This window comes from Esox lucius, chromosome 23, assembly GCF_011004845.1.
Source record: "Esox lucius isolate fEsoLuc1 chromosome 23, fEsoLuc1.pri, whole genome shotgun sequence".
Classification (NCBI taxonomy): domain Eukaryota; kingdom Metazoa; phylum Chordata; class Actinopteri; order Esociformes; family Esocidae; genus Esox; species Esox lucius.
The window spans coordinates 16,654,515-16,675,788 of record NC_047591.1 but is presented as its reverse complement, the minus strand read 5'-3'; the positions used below and the strand labels follow the sequence as shown (position 1 = coordinate 16,675,788).

Sequence of the window (21,274 nt, the reverse complement as noted above, 5' to 3'; positions counted from 1 at the left end):
AGCGCGGCAGTCATCCTTGTGCACTGCTTTCTCCACAATCTTTCACATTTATCACTGATTGCTTCCATGTTTGCAATGGATTTGCCATTCAACTTGGAATAAGTCGACTGTGCATATTAGGTCTGGTTCATTAGCTATTTCCCATGCCCACATACACTCTAAATGAAAGAAGAAGAAGAAAACGTTGGCCAGATGACTTTATTGAATATTTTCCCTGGCTCCCTTTTCTACTAGCTCAATGAAGCGTTTTCCCAGCCACTTTGTCAGAGAGTGGATAGTTTGAGAAAATATGACTGTCCTTTCCAGACTTTGATGGGGGTGGGGGCCAGAAAAACCCTGAATTCATCATGATGGACTGAAGCTCGCAGGTCTTTTGTTAGGCTGGAAAATCTATCGGGGGGGGGGGGTTGCCACAGAAATGGGTGTATGCGGGACTTTACCACCCCTGATCTGCATTAGAGGAACCCAAGAGATGTTTAAATGTAAATTAACCAACGCTAGGTCATTATTTTTCCATTCATATATAGTACAATGTTTTATCCGCCTTATCTAGGAATATATTTTTTTTGCCAGTCAGGGGAGTAGCTTGCCTCAGACAGGCTTTAGCAGTAAGCTATTGTGCCTAGTGTAGCCAGCCGCACAGCTGGGCCGGTGCTCATAAATCAGATCAACGCGGGCTGACCACAACTTTCCCGTGCTGCAGTGCTGGTACTCGACACGACAGGCCCCTGGACAGAGAGCGGTGCCTGGCTCTTGGCAGGGATCTGTCGGTGGGACTCTGTGCGGCACTGTGTCATCATCTTCCCGGCGTCAACAGCACAGTCCTCTGTGATGTATGTCCAGGGAGATGGAGAGTGAGAGGAAATGGTCCAAATATAGAATTCCTGGTCAGTTTGGACTGGACCTAAAATGTCACTGTATTTCCTATGCGCTATAAAGGGAACCCGGGGGAATTATGGTGACAATTCGAATATAGCCTCAGAATATCCTGATTAATCTGTATCCAGGTTCCAAGCATAATGCATTGCTGCTGAAGTCCTTGAAGTACCACGACCATACTAATGATCCAGAGTCGTCAGATCTTGTGCTGCCTTCTACGTTAGTAAACACTGGGATGAAACACTGTGCAATGTAGCACTTCTTCAAGACAACAATGTCTTGTCATGTGCCTGCTGTAATATCTATAACTAGCTTTATGGCAGTAAAGGACAAAATCTGTCCCAGGCTGATTGATTTAATAAGGAAGTTAAGTAATTGCTTTAAATCCTGTCCGCCAGCCCATTGTCCCCGGCTTGGACTTGTCCCAATCTCCTGTTGTTGAAGGGTCCGTTACAAGGGGCCACTTGTGGCTCAAGGCCCTGGTTCTGGAGGCCCTAGGGGACCCAGTGGATGTTCTACCATGCTGGGTTGACTCAGGTCTGATCTGGTGGGTGGAGGGGGAGTGGGTGAGATGGAGGAATGGAGCTCTAATGAGATTAGGAAAAAGGGAAATGAATGATTTGTGGGGTAAAACCAGACCACTGGGGCTGTAACACCCCTCTGTTATTAGTGAGGATGAAAAGAGATGGACTGGATTTCATACATCAGTTACCCTAGGCAGTGGAAGGAGGACAGAATCTTCTAGAGATTCTCTACAGATAGTCATACAAAAAACAACTATCAACATCCTTTCTGTAGATAAGCAACTGCTTGCTAAGGTTGCTGTTAGGTTTTGGTCAAGAATAAGGGTTTTGGGAATGGTTAAGATTAGGGATAATGGTTAAGATTAGGGTTAGTCGATTTTAAAGAGTTTTCTGATAGATCTGATAGAGTCTGTAGATATTCTGTGTAGAACATATCATTGGACTATCAGGACTCTTCAAATAAAGCCTCTAACCAAAATCTCCTCCACTAACTCAACTCAGCTGTGAACACACGTTGTCACACACTTGTTTTTCTCTCTGGGAACCACAAGAATCAGAGCCAGGCCCTCTTCGTCCACTGTTGGCTGGATCATGTCCACAGGGAAAAATGAATAAAAGCAGGTCCCAGGCCACAGGTGGTTGCGTGTCTTGTGCGATTGGGTCACTCTTATTTCCAAAGTAGAAATCATGAGGACAGCAGAAGTTTTCTTGTGATGTGCAGAGATCTATGTTGACATTGCTTAACAGGTCACATAGCTGGATGTTTTAGGCCTGAAGTGTGTTTCTTTGAAAGTCTGCTATGTTCATATAGCCTAAACTGACAATTGAAGAGCTAACAGTGTTTGAAGAGCTAACAACTTAGGCAACAATGCATGCAATGTTAAGCCGACTTTCCTTGAATGTATTGTGAAGTTTAAGCAAAGTCTGCAGTGTCTCGTTCCAAATATTTGATTGAAAGGTTCCAGTAAAGTAGAAGAGTCAGAGAATGAGAGTTGATGCATGTATATGTCACCACCTTTATCCACCCGAATATAGTAATATAGTATAGTAATATAGTATAATAATATACTAATATAGTATAGTAATCCTATTATATCTACAGTCTCATTTCTCTCTCCTGAATTTGTTGGGTGTAGAAGATTGGATTAACATAATTTGGGATAATTTTTTCAGCAATGTTTATGCCTCTTTGTTTTTGGGGGAAGATAGAAGGATGAGTTTTTGATAGAAGAGTTGGAGTGGACTCGATTCAAACCCACCTTTTTGAGAAAATACGTTCCAGGCTCATTTCATGCCTTGTTAATACGAGAAGCATCAGTGTGTGTGTGGGTGTGTGTTTAACAACAGACTTACAATGATGGATAGGAGCTTGGCATAGGTCAGGTGGGCTGGGATGTGGTCTGGCTTGGCCCCGAGGGACTTCCGGTACCAGTGTCCCGCCTCCTCCAGTCTGTTCAGCCTCATGTAGGCCTCTCCTGTTATGGGTCAAAGGTCACACGTTAGACACAACAGAACCTCTCAATGTTGAGGGCTTAATGCTTGGATCAGAGAGAAGGGTCAAGGAGAGACCTCTTTTGTAACATCATTTTGGCCGGATTCTCTGCCACCTTTTAAGTAGAGGATGCTTTGTATCAGAGAGAAATCATGGTATGTGTTCTGTGACAGTAATTTCAATTGAGACTTTACTTTTCTCGGTTCGATTTCTGATTTGAGTTAGATTTTCCAGTGTTTCTCAGTGACTGATGATGAATGGATAAGATTCTTATAGAAGATCTTCAACAGGTGCAGGCAGATAACAAAGCAGCTGGACCGCGGATGATTTCCACTGTCCCATTATAAAAACACCATTCATTCCACCAGTAAAAGAAAAAAGATATTCCATAGTCAAATCAAATGCCTGATCCCGTTGTAATATAACCTGTTTCTCTATTATAATTACTCTGTCCTCAAAGCTGTGACAATCCCAGATCCGATCCCAGTACAGTTGTAATATAACCTGTTTCTCTATTATAATTACTCTGTTCTCAAAGCTGTGACAATCCCAGATCCGATCCCAGTACAGTTGTAATATAACCTGTTTCTCTATTATAATTACTCTGTCCTCAAAGCTGTGACAATCCCAGATCCGATCCCAGTACAGTTGTAATATAACCTGTTTCTCTATTATAATTACTCTGTCCTCAAAGCTGTGACAATCCCAGATCCGATCCCAGTACAGTTGTAATATAACCTGTTTCTCTATTATAATTACTCTGTTCTCAAAGCTGTGACAATCCCAGATCCGATCCCAGTACAGTTGTAATATAACCTGTTTCTCTATTATAATTACTCTGTCCTCAAAGCTGTGACAATCCCAGATCTGATCCCAGCGTAACATGCACCGGTTCCCCTGACACCAATGACAGCCAGGGGTGATGTCATCAAATGTAACAAAATGTCTCTCCAGACATCACATCATTCTGACAACTCTCATCTTCTCCACCCACCCACTGGCCTTTTGGACGCTCCTTCCACCTGTACAAACATTCCCCCTCTTCTTAGGTCTGCACCACTCACCATCTCAAAAATGTTGCAGGCACGGCCCAGCCATCGGAACTATGCAATTAGTTAGGGCTTCTAATAATGTAATTAAGTGTGTTAGAATAACACACAATGGGAGATGACATAGCTAGCTTAATTATAAATCCAGAGTACGATTGCCTCCATATTTAGGAGCTGTGGAGTTAGAATGGAATCTACTGGAAGCATCGACTGTGCTCATTTCATTATATCTGGTTTATTTTTTTGGAAGCCGCGTCTTACCATTTTGGAATTACTGTAAGCTATAAGTAAGAATCTTTAATATAATATTTGGATGGTTAACGTTGTCTCTCATTCCAAGTGAAGCTGTTATCATTAACCAGGATTTGACCTTCATATCAACTTGAATCTAGCAGGGGAGGAATTACAGTAGTTTGAATTGATTGGCCTTGAGCCACCAATCAATTCCATTCCAATTCTCAGCTCTGCTGAATCTAGGGTAGAGGGATATGAGGAACTTGGGTAGGAAACAGAAACGGGGTCAAACTATAATTTACTCACCCATCATGTTGTAGAGACTCTGTGGCGCAAACTGCCTCGGCATTTTCTGTACCGCTTTTTTGTAGACCGACAAAGCCTCCTGTTACAGACAGGGAATCGGCTGTCATGCTCACAATGTATAATCAGTGTATCATCATCAGCAAAAACCCACTTCCCGGCTGTGTGACGGAAATGAGCTTCAGTAAGATCGGTCCTCATTACTCTACCAAACGCTATAAACATTCTGTCTATTGCATTTCAGTGTTTCTGCCATGGCTCCTCTGTCCATTTGTTCAGTGCCCCTCTTCATTATGCTGTCATTCTATTTCTTTGTTCTGGTTCTAAGGTACTCTGGTTCTAAGGTATGCTAGTGTCTGTCAGTTTTTTCTCTATAGATTCCTATTCATATTTTATCTATAACTTGGTCCCCAACCCTGGTTGTCTTTTTTTTCTTATGCTGGCCTGTGGCTTACCTCTTGCAAGCCCTGCTCATGGAGTAGCTTGCCCAGGTTGTACAGGCAGCTGGTGACGGAGCTCTTGTGGGCATGGGGGTCCTTTAGGTTCTCATCGGGGATCTCGGCGCAGGTGACAAAGGTCCTCTTGGCCTCATCCAGACTGCCCTGGTTCGTCAAGATTATGCCCGTGTTCAGGTAGGCCGCTGTGGGCGGTGAATGTAGGTGAAGGAGGGGGGCAGAGGTGGAGGAAGAACAGCCGGAAAGAAACGGAGGGATGGATAAAGAAAGGGACAGAGGGGAGAGGGTGTTGAGGCGAACTGAGGGATAAACACACTAACACTCACAACACAAATCCACAGCATTCCTTGTCCTCTGCTAGGGCCTGATACAGGGAGACCGATCTACTCCCTGCACGCTCAAGCAGTCAACAGTGGGATTTACTTCCATTAGACTGACAGCTGGAAGAGTTTGATAGTCCTCTGAAATGGGCCAGGCTGATGCATTCAGGGTGGCTAATTCAGCACTAATGGGCTGACCTGAATATAAAGTTTAATTAAATCATACAGAGCCAGAGACAACTCATTAGAAGGGTCACATATCAGCTTCTTTCATCAACACCTTTATAATTGAAATTTGATTTAATTGAAGAATTCGAAAAGCTGCTTAAAAGGTGTCAGACCACCAGACACAGGTTGTTTCCCCCTGGTGATGACTGGTGTACTTTAGACTTCTATCACAAGGTCGGCCACGCCTGTACAGCAGCTGTCTTCAGTTCCTGCATGTTTCAGGAACACTTTGCCTTCATTCACCTCTTCAGCAAGAGAAAGGCATGCTCTGTGGGATTCAGATCAGGTGATGGACTTGGCCAGTCAACAACTTTCTACTATTTGGCCGTGAAAAACATCTTTGTAGCTACAGTGTAGCGGTGTGTTTTGGATCATTGTCCGGTTGCATGACGACACGCTGTCAAATAAGCCCAGCAACTGTTGTTTTTATCTTTGCAGACAAGATGTTTCTGTACATTTCACAATCCATCCTGCTGTATCTGTCAGCCGTTAAATCATCAACGGAGACAAGTGAGCCAGTTCCCGTGGCAGCCATTTCCAAAACATAACACCCCCACCACCAGATTTCACAGACGGTGGTATGCCAGCGCCTTTTTGTCTCCACACTTTCTGCCTGTCATGACTGATAAGTGTTCATCTTGTTCTCGTCTATTCATGAAACCTTATTCCAGAACTCTGCAGGTTCTTTTAGGTACATTTTAGGCATTTCTGAGGCTTAACTAGTATTTTTGCACCTTGCAGTCCAGCCTCTGTAGTTTGGCTATACGTCTTCTGTGATTGCAGTGGTTCACGCCATTTCCCCCCGCCTACAATACCTTCTTGAGAATGTTCCAGATCTTTTTGTTGTTTTCCTTTTGTTATGTTGAGCCTCATACAGTCATCCACTGTAGAGATCTTCCTTTGTCTTTAAGGGAGTTTGCCATTGATAAGTTCTACCAGTGCTTTCGTTTTCTTAATGCACCAAACAGTTCATTTGGTAACACCTAATGTTTGTAACTGAATTCTTCTAATTCATCTTCCTTCTGATGGTCTACTTGACTTGAATAGACAATATGTTGGTCCTCATTGTGTCAGACACAAGCAACAGACTTGAACATGCATAGCCTATAATCGACACTAGATCTTGACGGCTCACTTCTGCACGCACGAACGATGCATACAAATACACTCCTAATATAAAACAGCTGTGAACCAACCGTCCAAATGCTTCTGGTACCCAAAAATCGGGGTACTATGTACAAAATATGCAGTGTCCTGTAGTTGTTCATCTGATATGGATGAAAATACACAAAAAGTAATGCTAACACCATAGTCATTGTGTAATTTGAAATCCAAAGTGCTGCATTACAGGGCCAAAAATGCCTGGCTGCCTTTGCCAACCCTGATTGCAAACTTTTAAGCATGGTTTTTCTGGGGAGGGGAAGTACTTACATGCCAGAGTAGGTCTGCTCCCAATGGCCAGTTTATAGTAATGCAGTGCCTCGGAGGACCTGTCGTTCTCTTGTAGCAGCAAACCCCTGATGGAAAGATGAAGGACAGGCCCAGAGTTACTGTACAGAAGAATAATGGATTGGGCAAACAGGGAGCCATGGCAACTATTGAATGTTTTGGTTTTGATTTAATCTAATTACAGCCTAACATTAGACAGTGGTAAGTGACAAGGAGATAAAAATGACCCCTCAGGCCCCTCATTCAGTTTCTTTGTTAACAAATCCGTCATCTCCAAGCTACACTTTAGTTTAAGGAGTGCCAAGTAAACAAAAACGCGTTCCTTCGCTAAGGTGACTCCTGCTTCTTTACAAGAGCTGAATGCAGCCTGAGTAAGGGGCCGGGAGCACAAAGCAGGCTGTCAGGCGAGAGGCAGACGTGGGCCGGTTACGAGGCACGACACCTTTGACACTCAGAGGGATAATGCGAGTATTAGAAGTGTCTCCACGTTCTCCCTGAGGCCCGTAAATCATGATTAATGAAATCACTGTCAAGGGGAAGAGGAGCCCCTTTGAGATAACAACAAGCAATTTCCTCTCTAGGTCACTCCATTCTCTCTCTCTCTCTCTCTCTCTTCTCACTCTCTCTCTCTCCCTTCTCACTCTCTCTTTTTCTGTCACTTTCTTGGTTTCTTTCTCTGCCTGTCTCCCTTCTTCTTTATCTCCCTGTATGTCTAATCGGTGTTGATGGAGAGCTGCTTTCTGAGTTCTTCATCCTCATTATGGCAGTGGGAAGAGGGAGAGACGACATGTTAAACACTCACAGATTATACAGCATGTCAGCCATGTTCCCTCTGTAGTACAGGGCATTTCGGTATGCCCTCTCCGCCTTTGCCATCTGGCCCTGGTTTTTTAGGACATTCCCCAGGTTGCCCCATGCTAACAAACAGAGACAAGTTTCAGTCAAGAACATACTGCTATTGTGTAAATGTGCGAGACATGTTTTGGGGTTTTGGCAGGTTTTGCATTTACAGGAAACATTACAACTATTTCTCTTCTGTGTCGGTTGCTCACACACAGATTAAGCCTGGTTTATCATAACGTGACTAGGTGCCAAACCGAATGTTCCGTCCAAAATGTGTTAATCAGTCAACAGCCCGGTCCACCCTACCTTTAGCTGGGTTAACACTGATCCCTGACTTGTAGAGCATCTCCTCGTTGCTCCAGTCCTGGTTCCTCAGCACCGTCTTGATGCTGTACACCAGCACCAGGCCCGTGCACAGGCCCAGCAACATGCCCCTAGGGCCCCTGGTCCTCAGCCTAATGTAGAGGGCCCTTGCCCCTACCGCTACCAGAAGACAGAAGCCCATACTGGGGATGTAGAGCACCCGCTCAGCTATCACGAAGCCCACGTAGAAAAACAGGTTCGTGGCCGGGATGAACGGCAGTGAGAGCAGGCCCAGGGAGAAAACGACCACATTCTCCGTGGAGGGAAGCGTGCTGGCGCCGGGGAGGGAGGGGTGAGCTGTCCGCGGGGTGCAGGGGTGTGGTTTGGTGAGCCCATTCCCGCTGTGGGTGCTCTTCCCATTGGTCTTCGGAGTCCCCGACTCTGAGCTTGTGTTGTGGTTGTTGTGGTGGCCATCCGGGGGATCGTAACTGTGGCCGTTGGTGAGCGTCTTCCCGTTTGTCACAAGAGAATTTTCACTGTCCTCCTTGGCCTTGGAGGAGTGGCCGCTAATATCACGAAGGCCAAAGAAAGCCAGGAGACTAAACCCAGCGTAGAAGGCCACAGTGTGAAGGTTCCTCCAGTCGGCAACGGTCCTGACCAGGGGTAGGGCGTCCATGGACCAATCGAAGCTGAGCTGGTTGGGGCAGAGGAGGAGCCAGGCGTTGGCGGCAGGCAGGTAGAAGAAGGTTAAAGTTCGTGTGAGGATGTTCGGCGAGTCCGCAGCTGGGTTATCAGAGTTGGAGAAGTTGGGCGGCTTGTTGCCCATCCAGTAGAGGCGCGTGGCCAGGAGAAGCACACCCCAGCAGGCCAATATACTCAGGCTGAGCAGCACACTGGTGTTCCTCTTCTGTAGGACACAGAAAACAACACATGACTGATGCTTGGTCACACCTGTGTGGTTGGATTAAAAGCAAAGGAGTGACATTTTACTTGGGTGACGGAATAACTAGACGGAATAATTAGCTCAAGGCTCAATCATCTCATTTGTTGTCATATGGCAAACTAACCACCATTTGCAAGGTAGGAATTGGTAAAAATAATTGCCTAATAATTGCATTTATAACAGCCAATAATTTTTTTTCCGTCCATAGCTGTTAACCAAAACAGTTGCTTCTTTGTTGTATTCTGAATGTTCCCCGTTTAACGCTTTTGTGACGACATGTCAGATGCAATGCTGGAACTTCCTTTATCCTTCCATTAATAGTTTTCCCCCTGAAATATACTACAACAAAATTGTTTGTGTTTTCATATTTAAATTCTTCATATATTCATTTAATTTTACTGTTTCAAGCCACAATATTTCTGCTTACAATGTGTATTTCTAAATATGTATGCATCTGAAATATATTAAAATATATTTTGGGAGAAATTCACACAAAATAATAATAGAGCAAATGATAGTGGTTACACCCTAAGATGTTATGTTCTTGGCCCGTCGATTGCCTTCAGGTTGAGGAAATATCTAGCATCAAGTAGTAAAATAGTGACATTTTCATTTAAGCTGTTGGACCTGGCAGTCTTAGTGTTTCTTTATACTTCATTTGTAGAACATTTTGGGATTGGATCTTGAACTGGTCCTAGTGAAAGGTCGCTGGCTTCTTTGATAACACACCATGAGGTATTTCAAAAACACAAGTGTTGGGAAATGGCTGGAATGTTTTCAAAAGTCTGCCTGGAGAACAAGCTGTGTTCATGCACAGCTGCTACATGCCAAGTGCTCTGTATGTTTTTAGCAAGTCCTGTATGTAATTTTTGACATTTGTTTCATGCATCAGGAAATACATGATTTGACTAATTGTTATTGGGTCACAGGTGTTTTTCCATATGGCGTAAACATCCCTGTGACAATAACACTGCCCTAGGGTTACATAATTACTTTCATGTGTGGATGTGATGAGAAATACTACAGGCTAGACCAATCCCAGTTGAACCTGTACTGTGAATTAAATTAGCTATGGATTTCAATGTAATGCCAAAAATACATGCTTGATGGAAGTTGACTCATACTTACATTCATTTACATTTATATGCATTTCAATATACTATATATTTCAATGAATTATCTTTTATTACTGGATTAACAAGCAAAGAAAACCTATACCTCACCATTCCCCACGCTCTCCTTCAGATCAATTGACCTTTAAGATGTTTATTTTTTAGTGCTAGTGCCAGTCAACTTATTTTTTAACAGTTTCCTTTGCCCCAATAAAGACATGTCAAATAAACAGAGCACAAGGGCCTCCTATATGTGAGAATTAGACCATGACACTGGAACCAACTACTAACTGCATGCGATGACATCATTGCTGTTTGGCAAAGATATTCATTATGCCATTCTCATTCCTGTTCTGTTTATCCATTTTTCTGTAAAGTACTTTCTTACAGATTTGGTATAGAACTGCTTATTATTGTATTGTAGCCTAGTGTCAAAATGCAAAAATTGCATATTTGTTGAGTACCTACATGGAGGATGTCAGTTCAGTTACATATGGTAACACAATCATTATAAACAAAAAACCGATGGATATAAAATCTAAATTTAATTCAGTTTTATTCAGCCATTAATAAAACATTATCACATGCTTGATAACTGCAATTGTTGTATGTTAGCTGACATTTTAAAGAAAATGTAACCATGTATTACAGATTTTCCTAGTCCATAAAATACTTTCAGGATGGAGACCCATTTAACATCATTTTGTAAAATAGTGAAGTAGTCTCTTAAATTGCCGTAATACAAAACCTTTCAATGGCATATTACCGCATTAAGCTTTGAGCTACAAGTTTGCAGTTAGAAAGACTCACATCTTTGCAGAAATTAACAACAGCCAAATGTTACTGAGCGATCCCCTTATGAATGTACATTGTGTCAAACGAAGAGATATTCCAAATATTTTACAGCTGATTGTGGATTTATGAATAGGAGCACATATCTGGCATTTGAATTAAATACATTTTATTGGCATGTAAGCCTTGTGAGAATCAGAGATTGTTTTTGTTGAAAAGCATAGATTAAAGCCCTACTAAAAATATAATTTTAGTTTGTTCACAGTGTCACTCTTCCAGGCCCACATTTGGAATAGGAGTGCTGATCTCGGATGGATTTTGACATTTAAATTGTGTTGAGTAAGAGTATATGGCCCTAGAGGAACCCAATTCTAAACCCTTTGTGAACACAAGGTCTTGTCCTCTGCACAGATCAACAAAACTCTACACTTTAGAGTTACAATCGCTGTGGTTGCACCGCAACGTTGTATGATCACATCCTTGACCTCCCCAATTCAGGCTTATTAAATGACATCTGTCCAAACCCATGGTTCACCCACCCCCGTGGACTTGTGGAGAGAAGAGAGACTGCAGCTGTTTAAGGAATGTTTTGACACAGATACCAGCTGAATGGAATAGTTTTAAGTTCGGGTAGCACTTTAGTTGAAGCTTGTCGGTTTAATACATGATGATACAGCGAGACATTCAATGTCCTATTATCATGTACTAATCATGGAACATCTGTTAGTGTGATGGCCAAAGTAATTACATTCATTTGGATGAATCTGTTGAAAGTGCTGGGCACTAATATAATGTGCCACCAGAAGGTTTTCAGACCCCCTCACTTTCTCCACATCTCATTGTTTTATTGACTTCATTTATAATTTATTAAAGTGTATTTTATTCTACACAATACTGTAATGACAAAGCAAAAACACATTTAGAAATTTGAGCCAATGTATTGAAAATGAAAAAACGAAACATATCTTTGCCAAGACCCTCCAAATTGAGCTCAAATGCATCACGTGTCCTTTGCTTATCCTTGTGATGACTCTACAATTTGATTGATTAGACATGATCTACACACCTGTCTAAATAAGGTCCCACACTTTACAGTGAATGTCAGAGCAAAAACCAAGTAATGAAGAATTATGTCAAGGCATAGATCTGGAGAAGGTTATTAAATAATTGGGATAGCACTGAATGTTCCCAGGAGCAGAGTGGGCTCCATCATAGTGAAATTAGGGAAGTTTGGAACCACCAAGACTCTTCCTATAGCTGGCCATCGGGCCAAACTAAGTTACAGAGCAAGAAGGGCCATGGTCAGAAAGGTGACCAAAAACTCAAGGCCACTCAAACATAGCTTCAGAGTATATCTGCAGAGACAAGACCACCTTCTAGAAGGACCGCCATCTCTGCAGCACTCCACCAATCAGGCCTTTATTGCAGACAAGCAAGAGAGAAGCCACTCCTGAGTAAAATGCATATGACATGCCATTGATGCTATTGAAACAAAAGTTGTGATATTGTTTGGAACTTATTTTACTTGTTTTCTGGTGATCAAAATAAAAATGATAATTTACTTATAGACATGTCAGATAGCCAGCAAGGCCAGAGCTGGGTACATGGAGTAGACCAATGGGATTAGCTCACTCATTCTAAAACAACTTAAATGATGTCAGAACATTGGCCTTATTAAAGGCCATGCATTTATTGAAGTTTATTGTTAGGGTCGAAGGTGGGGCCTTTTAGCCACAGAGTCAGAAAATACAAAAATGTTTTGCAAATCTAGCAACAGATATGGTCATGTGGTACAGGTCCAGTTTGCTAAATCTAAAACCACAACGTTATGGTGGAAGATAATGCAACCTGATATATATATATATATACTGTAGGTACCCAACCCCACTAGGTCTGATATTCTGTTCCTTTCAAAAAGGGCAGAGTGACTTTTGCCCTCTCTGCCTTTACTAAATATGATCAAAGGAATTATGAATTGAAACATTTGGCCAGACTGGATTCATCAGCGAGTGAGTGACGAGGGAGTTTCCTCTGCTACCTACTGTACATACGGACCCAGTGGAAGTTAACAGCACTCCATCTGCACACCAACCTCAACTTTGGCTGAACCTGTGTGCATGCGTGTTCGCGTGTGTGTGTGTGTGTGTGTGTGTGTGTGTGTACATGTTTTCAACAGAAGGGAGGAGATGGCGTTTAAAACAAACATCCTTCAAAATTTCACCAGGCCTTTGAACATTTCAGGCTGTTTTGCAATTACAGCAATTTACTTCACTCCCAGTTTTACCCTACAAAGTAAATATCAAATAATCTGTAAAGGCTCCACTGGGATGAGCAGACAGGGTAAAGGCTAGCTTTAATTTCCATAGACGTATAGCTCTGTTCTCAATCTATCGTTAATCCCAGTGTATACTCATTTCACACCGCCAAACCGATCCATGCTGGGCCGAGCAATGCCAGAGCAGAGAACCATACTGAACATGACAATGTGAACAGAGCACTTTCGAGCCCTACACACGAGAGAATGCCAACCCATTCCTAGTATGAGAAAGGGTTTAGTATGAAAATTGGTATTAGTCTCGTTCCCAGAGAATAATGCTTTTGAATTGGATGTGACAAAATTGGGGATGGAAGAAAAATCAGGTACAGAAAAGAAATAACTTTAATTCAGTATATACATAAGTACATGAATATAGCCCCAGTGAAGTCTGAACAAAATGCTGAGTAGTTCAGTGAAGGTTAAGGCCCCAATAATATCTTTAAAAGGGAAAATTGAGGGTTCAAATAATGTAACCCTTTGAGTTTGGACTAATGAGTTTATAAGGATCAACATATCCTGGTTAATTATCCACGCTATATTTGTTTCCCTTAATTCAGACAAGCACAGAACTTACGCTTTGAGAGACCTTTTCCTCCTTTCAAGGAATAAAATTATATTTCCTCTGAGATTAGGCGTTACTGTGAAATAAATGAATTATAAAAAATCTATTTTCTTTCTGAAAAGAAATAACCTGGTAGACTTGAAGATGTTTGGGGCATTACTGAAAAGAGGGGAATAGGAGAGAAAATGTGGACTTGAATTTCTGAACTAGAAAGGAGGCAAACAAAGGAAGAGAACACTATCTTTTTTGTACAGATTTTATCTTATTGATAGGATCCTCTTCTGTGAAAAATGCTCTCTGAAAAAATCAGCCTGGCCTTATCTCAGAAATTAAACTGGTTTGTCAATGGAACCGTTCAAGGCATTTAAGCTTAATTTCACCCTCCAGTTGATTACCTCTCCCAATTCCCAAATTGTTTTTTAATTTACTTTGAAGATCAATCAGAGACTCAAAAGGCCAAAGCCGACCTCTGACCATAAAAAGCAATTAATCAGTCAGGTTTATTTGGCCCAAAATGGTTGTTCAATTTGATGAGGGGAGAAATTGCATAACATTTCTGTAAAGTGTTAGATTAGCCTCCAACTTCTTTACTTTACTTCATTTCTTTCTATTATCTCACACTGGCTAGCACTGGCTATTCTGTTAAAAAAAAAAAAACTTTGTATGAGACACTTTACATATTTAATTTGACTGGATTTGATCCTACAATGGCAGTCACCAGGGGCAATGTAAGGATCACTGGCAATATATTTATTTTCTTGCATCAGAGCAGCTTTTTGATTGGAGATCATAAGATCCATGGTTAAAAGTGTTGAAATCATCCCATGTCAAATCTGCCCTCCCACTCACTCCAAGACTTTCATCCAAGTGCTCAATTGCCGGGGATCATTACTGCTCTTTTCAAGCACTACCTTCTCTGCTGCTTCAAGCGCTGTACTTTCCAACAGCAGGGCCACTCTCCCTCTTGCTCCCGCTTTCCCAACTTTTCTTTCTTCCATCTTTATTTTCCGCTATTTGTTTCTCTCCCTTCTAAATTGTCACGGAGACCAGCCTAGTCTCAGTTCATCTTTGTGTTTGTCATTCCTGACTGGCTATGTTCAAGCATCGTCCTTAGCTGCGTGTGGTCTTCTAATACTGTGTGTCTGTCCGTGTTGTTTGAGATGTGTTCGAAGACAAAGTGGGATTTGGTTAACGTTAGTTGACACTTAAAGCTGCCATTGGGCTGACCAAAAGCAGCAGGTGGAAAAAGCCTGCTGACTTCTTTTATAAAACAAGTCCCAGTTACACCCTCATTTTCCTAGTAAATCCTCTGGGTATATAGGCTTTGTTATGGTAGTTCAAACAGTAAGATTGGGCATGATAACCGGGGCTCTATTGCTCAACTATTTACCTGACACCCTTCCTGCTGCTGTTACGTTTCCCAGTAGTTTCCACTAGTTTCACCCGGTTTTCCCATGAGTCGTGAACCTCGGAGGTTCAGCAATGTGTGGATGAAGTCCCATTAGCCAAGTGTTTTTGATGGACTGCCAATGACATCAGCCAGGGATGAGCCGATATGATAAAGCATCCGGCCCCTTTTCAATTCTCCTAACACATGGGGGGTTTTCTGCTGACTCTGCACATTCCCGCAGTTAATCAGACAGGAAGACGGCCTGGAGTTCAGTGGCTGACTTTGATGAAGAGACCTCATTACAGAACACCACTCGCTTTAAAGGCTGAGGTGGTGCAAGCACAAAGGCCCATAATGGCACGGGTCATAGGTTGTCATCTCCCACTGCGATGGATAGACCACTGGATCAGAACATAGGACCTGGCTGGTGTCACCACGATTCTCTGAATGGCTGTCTGCAGAGCAATGTATACAATTGACCAGGGTTGTCAGGGGAACTAAAGGGATAACAAAATAATACTTCTCATCAGACATTACATAGTCTCAGATGTATTAGCCCACAGATTCAGACATACTGCTCTAATGCTTGTTATTTAAAAAATAAATAAAGTACTGACTGAGTTAGTGACTGACTGAGTTAGTGATTGACTGAGTTAGTGACTGACTGAGTTTGTGACTGACTGACTGAGTTAGTGATTGAGTAATTGAGGGGAATTACCACCACATGCATAATTTCACAGCTGAACGCCTCTGTAGAGGATAATTGGCCCAGCATTCATCAAGCTGTCGCCCCCCACCTCGGCCACACTGATCTGTACCCCCAGGCCTTATTCAGACAAACGAGAGGTCCTACTTTTTCTGTCACACTTTAATTACACAGCAAGAAAGGGAATATGCAACTGCATGTATTGTCCTTCGCCCTGTGCCTCCTTTTAAGTAGGGTTGAGGTGAGAAAAGAACAACCAAGTGTTTATGCGTTCTGAGGTTTTGACTGTGGTGGGATCAGTTCAAATCTGTTATTGATGCAGTTTTCAACCCTCTGCATGATGAAGTGGTTCTTCCAGACCCCCCCCCCCCTCCCCACCCACCACTTCATTTCCCCCGTCTTTGTTTTTATTTCCTTCCTGGGCTCATCCATCATTCTTAGCTGATTTGTTGGTTTTTGCCAAGCAGGTTGTGGAACAGAACCATATAAAGAGATGAACTGCAGGTGTGTACTCTGGGTTGGAGGTGGAACTACCTTACCTTTTTCACTTCCGGACTACACAGAGCTGGTTAGAAAGAGTCGCCTAGCCTCGAGCAGGCTTGTGCTTGGCCAGTGAGACTCCTGCACACAGACTTTATTATCTCCCTCACTCTTATACAGTCCACTACGCTTTGTCTCTCTCTGCCCGTCTCTCTTTCTCTTCCACTCCCCCTCTTTGTCAGTCTCTTTTTGTCTCTCTATCTGCCAGTCTCTTTGTCGCTGTTATATTGCTTCTCCCTCAATATTTCTCTCTGTCTCCCCCTCAGTCTCCAAGGCTCCACCTCTACCACGTCTCATTTCAGTATGATTACAGAACTAATGGGATGAGAAATGGGACGTCGGCAGAATCCATCTCAGCCCTCGCTCCTCAGAGTCGATCAATTTGCATTTCCTTATTGTTTTTCAGTAGGCGAGCTGATGGTATTCTTTTTCCTTTCTGCTCCCATCGCCTTTCTGCAGCACCAATAAAACGACCTTTTGAAACTCTTGAGAAAATCTCCAGAAATAGCTAAGCAAATGCCAACATGCAAGTGCGTTGATAAAATTGAGCTGCAGTGCCTCATTCCCCAACATGATGCAGAAACAGTCCTGCAGGTTTCAATGACAGTAATGGCGGACCGACTCACCACAGACCAGAGAGACAGAGGTAAGGCGCTCTCCTGTACAGTGGATGAGAACAAGTGAAAAGGCAGATAAGAGGGGACCGGAGAGCACAGTTTCCGTCTTCTCTCACTTCTCTCAGTCATTCCTCATGTTCCCATGCATTTGTTTGCTAGGCGTCTGGGGTCGTAATCGGTGAGTGGTAGCCTGGTTGTTTTAGCCCCCGCCGTCTGAGAGATTAGGAAGCGGACTGGGGTGGCACGGGAAAGGAGGGATGAGGAAAGCACGGCGTGGAGGCAAGAGTGATAAACTAGCCAGATGTGCCGGCCGGGGGAGAAACAGGCAGCGTGGGGTTGGCACCTGAATCCGTCGGCTGGCTCGGAGAGATTGGTCAGGTCCGTTGTGTATGAGGTAAATGGCTGGACGGGGACTGTCAGTTGAAAATACCTACTCAACTATTAACCCGATTAAAAGAATGTGATTTGATTGGCAGGCAGAGGAGAGGGGGAGGTCACTTGATTATCTCCAGCTTTCAGTGGGTGGTGAAATCACTCTAAGTAAACAAAATACAAGACTGTTGAATAAGATGGATAAGACAGTGTCTACTCACTACACACTAGTTAAGTTGTGTATGTGTTTGCGTGCGCTAGTGTGTATGGGGGTGTTTGCAGGGTTGGGTAGGTTACTTTTTATATGTAATCCGTTATAGTTACAAGTTACCAGTCCACATTTATAATCAGTAACGTAACTTTTAGACTACTCAAAATCTGTAACATAATCTGATTAATTTCATATTAAGAGGCATTAAAAAACAAATAGGAATAGCCTATAACCAGTTGAAGGCCCTTTGCGGGATCAGTCAGTGTTAGAGTTTACATAGCTGGCCAAAAACAGAATTTGCATTTTAACTTATGGGTTTTGTACAGCGCCTTTGGAAAGGGTTTCTAAACCATTGCTTACTACTTCAATATGATTGGGCTACATCTCTACATTACACACTAAAGGTCTGTCAGATATTCAGTCGTTCCAATTAATCAAATAAACCTAGATCTTCCAGAATCTGGCTGTTTATCTGAACATAACCCAAAATCAAAAGATGTGTTAACCTTTTCTGTTTTTCTTCAAAACATTGTTGAAAAAAGGGTATTGACATTTTTGCATATAAAAATCAAGATATTTCGTTTTTTGCACGTACAGTAATACAGTAGTCTGATGTTTTGCTCCACAACCACCAACATTGTCAAAACGTTGCAGAAACCCCAGGCACCCATGATTATTGAGGCCCCCAAGCAAGTTATTTTAAAATCGCAAATTATAGAAATAAAATGTGATTATACACCTGCACTCTTAGTTTAATGATTACCAATGGATGCAATATTCTGAGATGCAAAGCAAGCAGAATCACATGGTCTACCTGTATGGGCGGAGTTGAGGTGGTTGTGTCAAATGCATATCATCATCCTTTGACAGAGTGCTTCCAAACACACCTTTTCTCCTTAAATTTCGTGATTCATTCCATATAATGTTTTATCTTGAAGGCAGCCCCGAGTTTTTCATTGCAACTCTTCTCGGCTGTGTTGTTCGGTGCATTTGACAAATAAACCTTGAAACTTGAACTATATAATATAACACTTGAATTAATATACAACACGAGGTTGTTCTGAGAAAGATTGCTTCGAGTATAACTAATTCACCTTTAAATTAGTCGGCTAATGAAGATACACTGCTTTTACCAATTTAACTAGCTTCCTCAGACACTAAACTGCTTATGCGCGCCCATGTTTTCGTGCATGATGATCACACACACAACTAAGGTTTTTAAAACATTAAATAAAAAAAACATGAATGCAGCCTGTCATTATTATTTCTTGCACCTATTCTTTTCAATTGAAGTAATCCAAAAGTATCTGTAATTACAATATTTTAGTTGGTAACGTAACGGATTACAGTTACTGTTTTAGTTATCCGATTACTTGTGTATGTTGCTAAACAAAAGCAATGGACATTATTCAATAGGGCAAACCTCACCCCCCCCCCTCCCCCCGCCCAATAGAAATAATGATGGCTAATATACAGAATTGAATGAGTAAATGTCAAGATCCATCTGAATGTACTGCTGCCATTGTGTCTCGCTTGGTTTACAAAGCATAGAAATGTGGAATGTAAACCAGATGTGTACTTCAGGTTACCTGTGGGTAGCTGACTAAACCAGTCTCAGAGGCTGCCCACAGAGTGCTGTTAATGTCCTCCTGGCTGTCAAACAGTGGCTTACCACTGGCTGACAAAGTTTCAATCACTGCAGATTGTTTTATCTAATTAAACATGAGAGACACTAAATGCGTGGTGCTCTATGAAAGACACAGCGCTTAAAACCGATAAGCCCTGAAAATGTAATTAGGAAAGCACTCATTGTCCTCTTGGCACAAAACTGTTCATTTGGGTCATAAATATAATCTGGCTGGTGAGGGGCGGGGGTTGGGGGGGGGCTGTAAGTTGAGGAGCTTGGCCATGTGTATTTAATCAGGCATGATATAAAAGACAGTTCCTCTCTTTCTGTGGTCATGAAGCAAGAGGGAGTGGGCAAGGTGGATTCAACATCTGCTTACCAATGTGCATGTCCCACAAAAGGCTCTAAGGTAAATGAAAGTGTTTGCGTGAGAGTAGCTTCTCTTTAAACACATACAGTGCATGGTTTACATCTTCCTGAGTGGAGGGAGAGGGGTTAAGTCTCGAATGCCAAGCATATTTCCATGTCTTCCAGACTGACCCACATGATGAACAGACACCATGTAACTGTTAGAGCTTCTTTCTTGGACTCAAGTGTCCATAGACAATGAGGACAGCATTTCTGGGCTTAAGGACCAAGTCCAGTTGAGAAGTTACCTTTAGATGTGTGCTGCAGATGTGTGGATCAATCCTTTGCGGACAAGGTCCAGAAGTGACGGCCTTGTGTCACGCCCGAAAACCTTTAGGTTTCAGGTTTGTAATTCTGGTCTTGGCCGTGCTCACAGGCTGACAGTGCGTGAGCTCCGGATTGAAGGCCTGTCTGAAACCATGGCAACGCCTATAGTGAGGAAATGTCAAGAGGCAGGCTGGTGGTATGGAGAAGGAGATACTTGTGTCTAGATGTTTAATATAACTCTACAATTGTTTTCATCCAGACTGTTATGTGATTGGTGATTGGCATGTGGGTGTGTGTGTGTTAGGTGAATACTCCTTTAGAACACTAGCACAACTTTGTGGTGTTATCAGAATCCACCAGGTGTTGGTAATTAAGTTCAGATGCTGCTTCTTTGCTTTTGTCCCGTGGCTGTGGGTCCACACCCAGATCCTCCATAGGCTGTCTCTCTGGGGTTCACTCTAACATCCCCTGATAACAGCAAGCTGCCAAGGACGACTAGAGCAAAGCAGCTTCAGAGCCCGTTGTGTGAAATCACCCTCAAACAGAGCACCAACACACACAGACCATTATTGTTCCCACACACACAAAGACCATACTATCCTTGCATACACACACACACACACACCAAAGACGGTCATTGCCCAGTGAAACCTGAAGGAGAGTCTTTCCAGTATCTAAGGGGCTGCTGTGTTTGTGGTGATAGGGTGAGGCCCTGTGTGAGGTATGTCACTGTGTCCTCCAGGCACCGCGCCTGTCCTCTCATCACAGCCCTCAGTACATGGACCATATATTCCAAGTCACCTAGGCGTATAGCAAGGGAAGGTGTGCGTATTTTGTGTGTGTGTGTGGGTGTGTGTGTGCGCTAGCAAGTGTGCTAGTGTGTACATGCATAAACCTTGACAGCAAGAGATTGAGGGAGAGAGAGGGAGGGAATATACAAGCTCCCCTATGAAAGTAAGCAGTTAAAGATAACCTGACTTCCTTGGTTCACATACACACAACGGACCATCTGTGTAAATGTGTGTGAGAATGTGTGTGAGAATGTGTGTACTGCCATTCTAGTGGCCATTCTTGGGTTTAAAGTTAGGGTCAGGGTTATAATGGGGGTTTGGGCTTGGGTTTAAAGTTAGGGTCAGGGTTATAATGGGGGTTTGGGCTTGGGTTTAAAGTTAGGGTCAGGGTTATAATGGGGGTTTGGGCTTGGGTTTAAAGTTAGGGTCAGGGTTATAATGGGGGTTTGGGCTTGGGTTTAAAGTTAGGGTCAGGGTTATAATGGGGGTTTGGGCTTGGGTTTAAAGTTAGGGTCAGGGTTATAATGGGGGTTTGGGCTT

At 42.8% G+C, this 21,274-nt stretch overlaps 1 protein-coding gene and 1 long non-coding RNA gene across 3 annotated transcripts in view; one reads left to right on the top strand and one right to left on the bottom strand.

Moving 5' to 3' along the window:
* Positions 1-21,274, bottom strand: part of tmtc2a (transmembrane O-mannosyltransferase targeting cadherins 2a) — a 63,800-nt gene that overhangs the window by 11,818 nt on the left and 30,708 nt on the right. For both annotated transcript variants that reach the window (XM_010887339.3, XM_020042595.2), the window contains 6 exons: positions 8,083-8,986; positions 7,736-7,850; positions 6,916-7,001; positions 4,937-5,121; positions 4,485-4,563; positions 2,757-2,878 (listed from right to left, as the gene is read on the bottom strand). In XM_010887339.3, coding sequence (XP_010885641.1) covers positions 2,757-2,878; positions 4,485-4,563; positions 4,937-5,121; positions 6,916-7,001; positions 7,736-7,850; positions 8,083-8,986 — 1,491 coding nt within the window. The remainder of the gene's footprint in view (positions 1-2,756; positions 2,879-4,484; positions 4,564-4,936; positions 5,122-6,915; positions 7,002-7,735; positions 7,851-8,082; positions 8,987-21,274) is intronic.
* The window catches only part of LOC105020369, a 38,747-nt gene that overhangs the window by 14,343 nt on the left and 3,130 nt on the right, over positions 1-21,274 (top strand). The window lies entirely within an intron of this gene.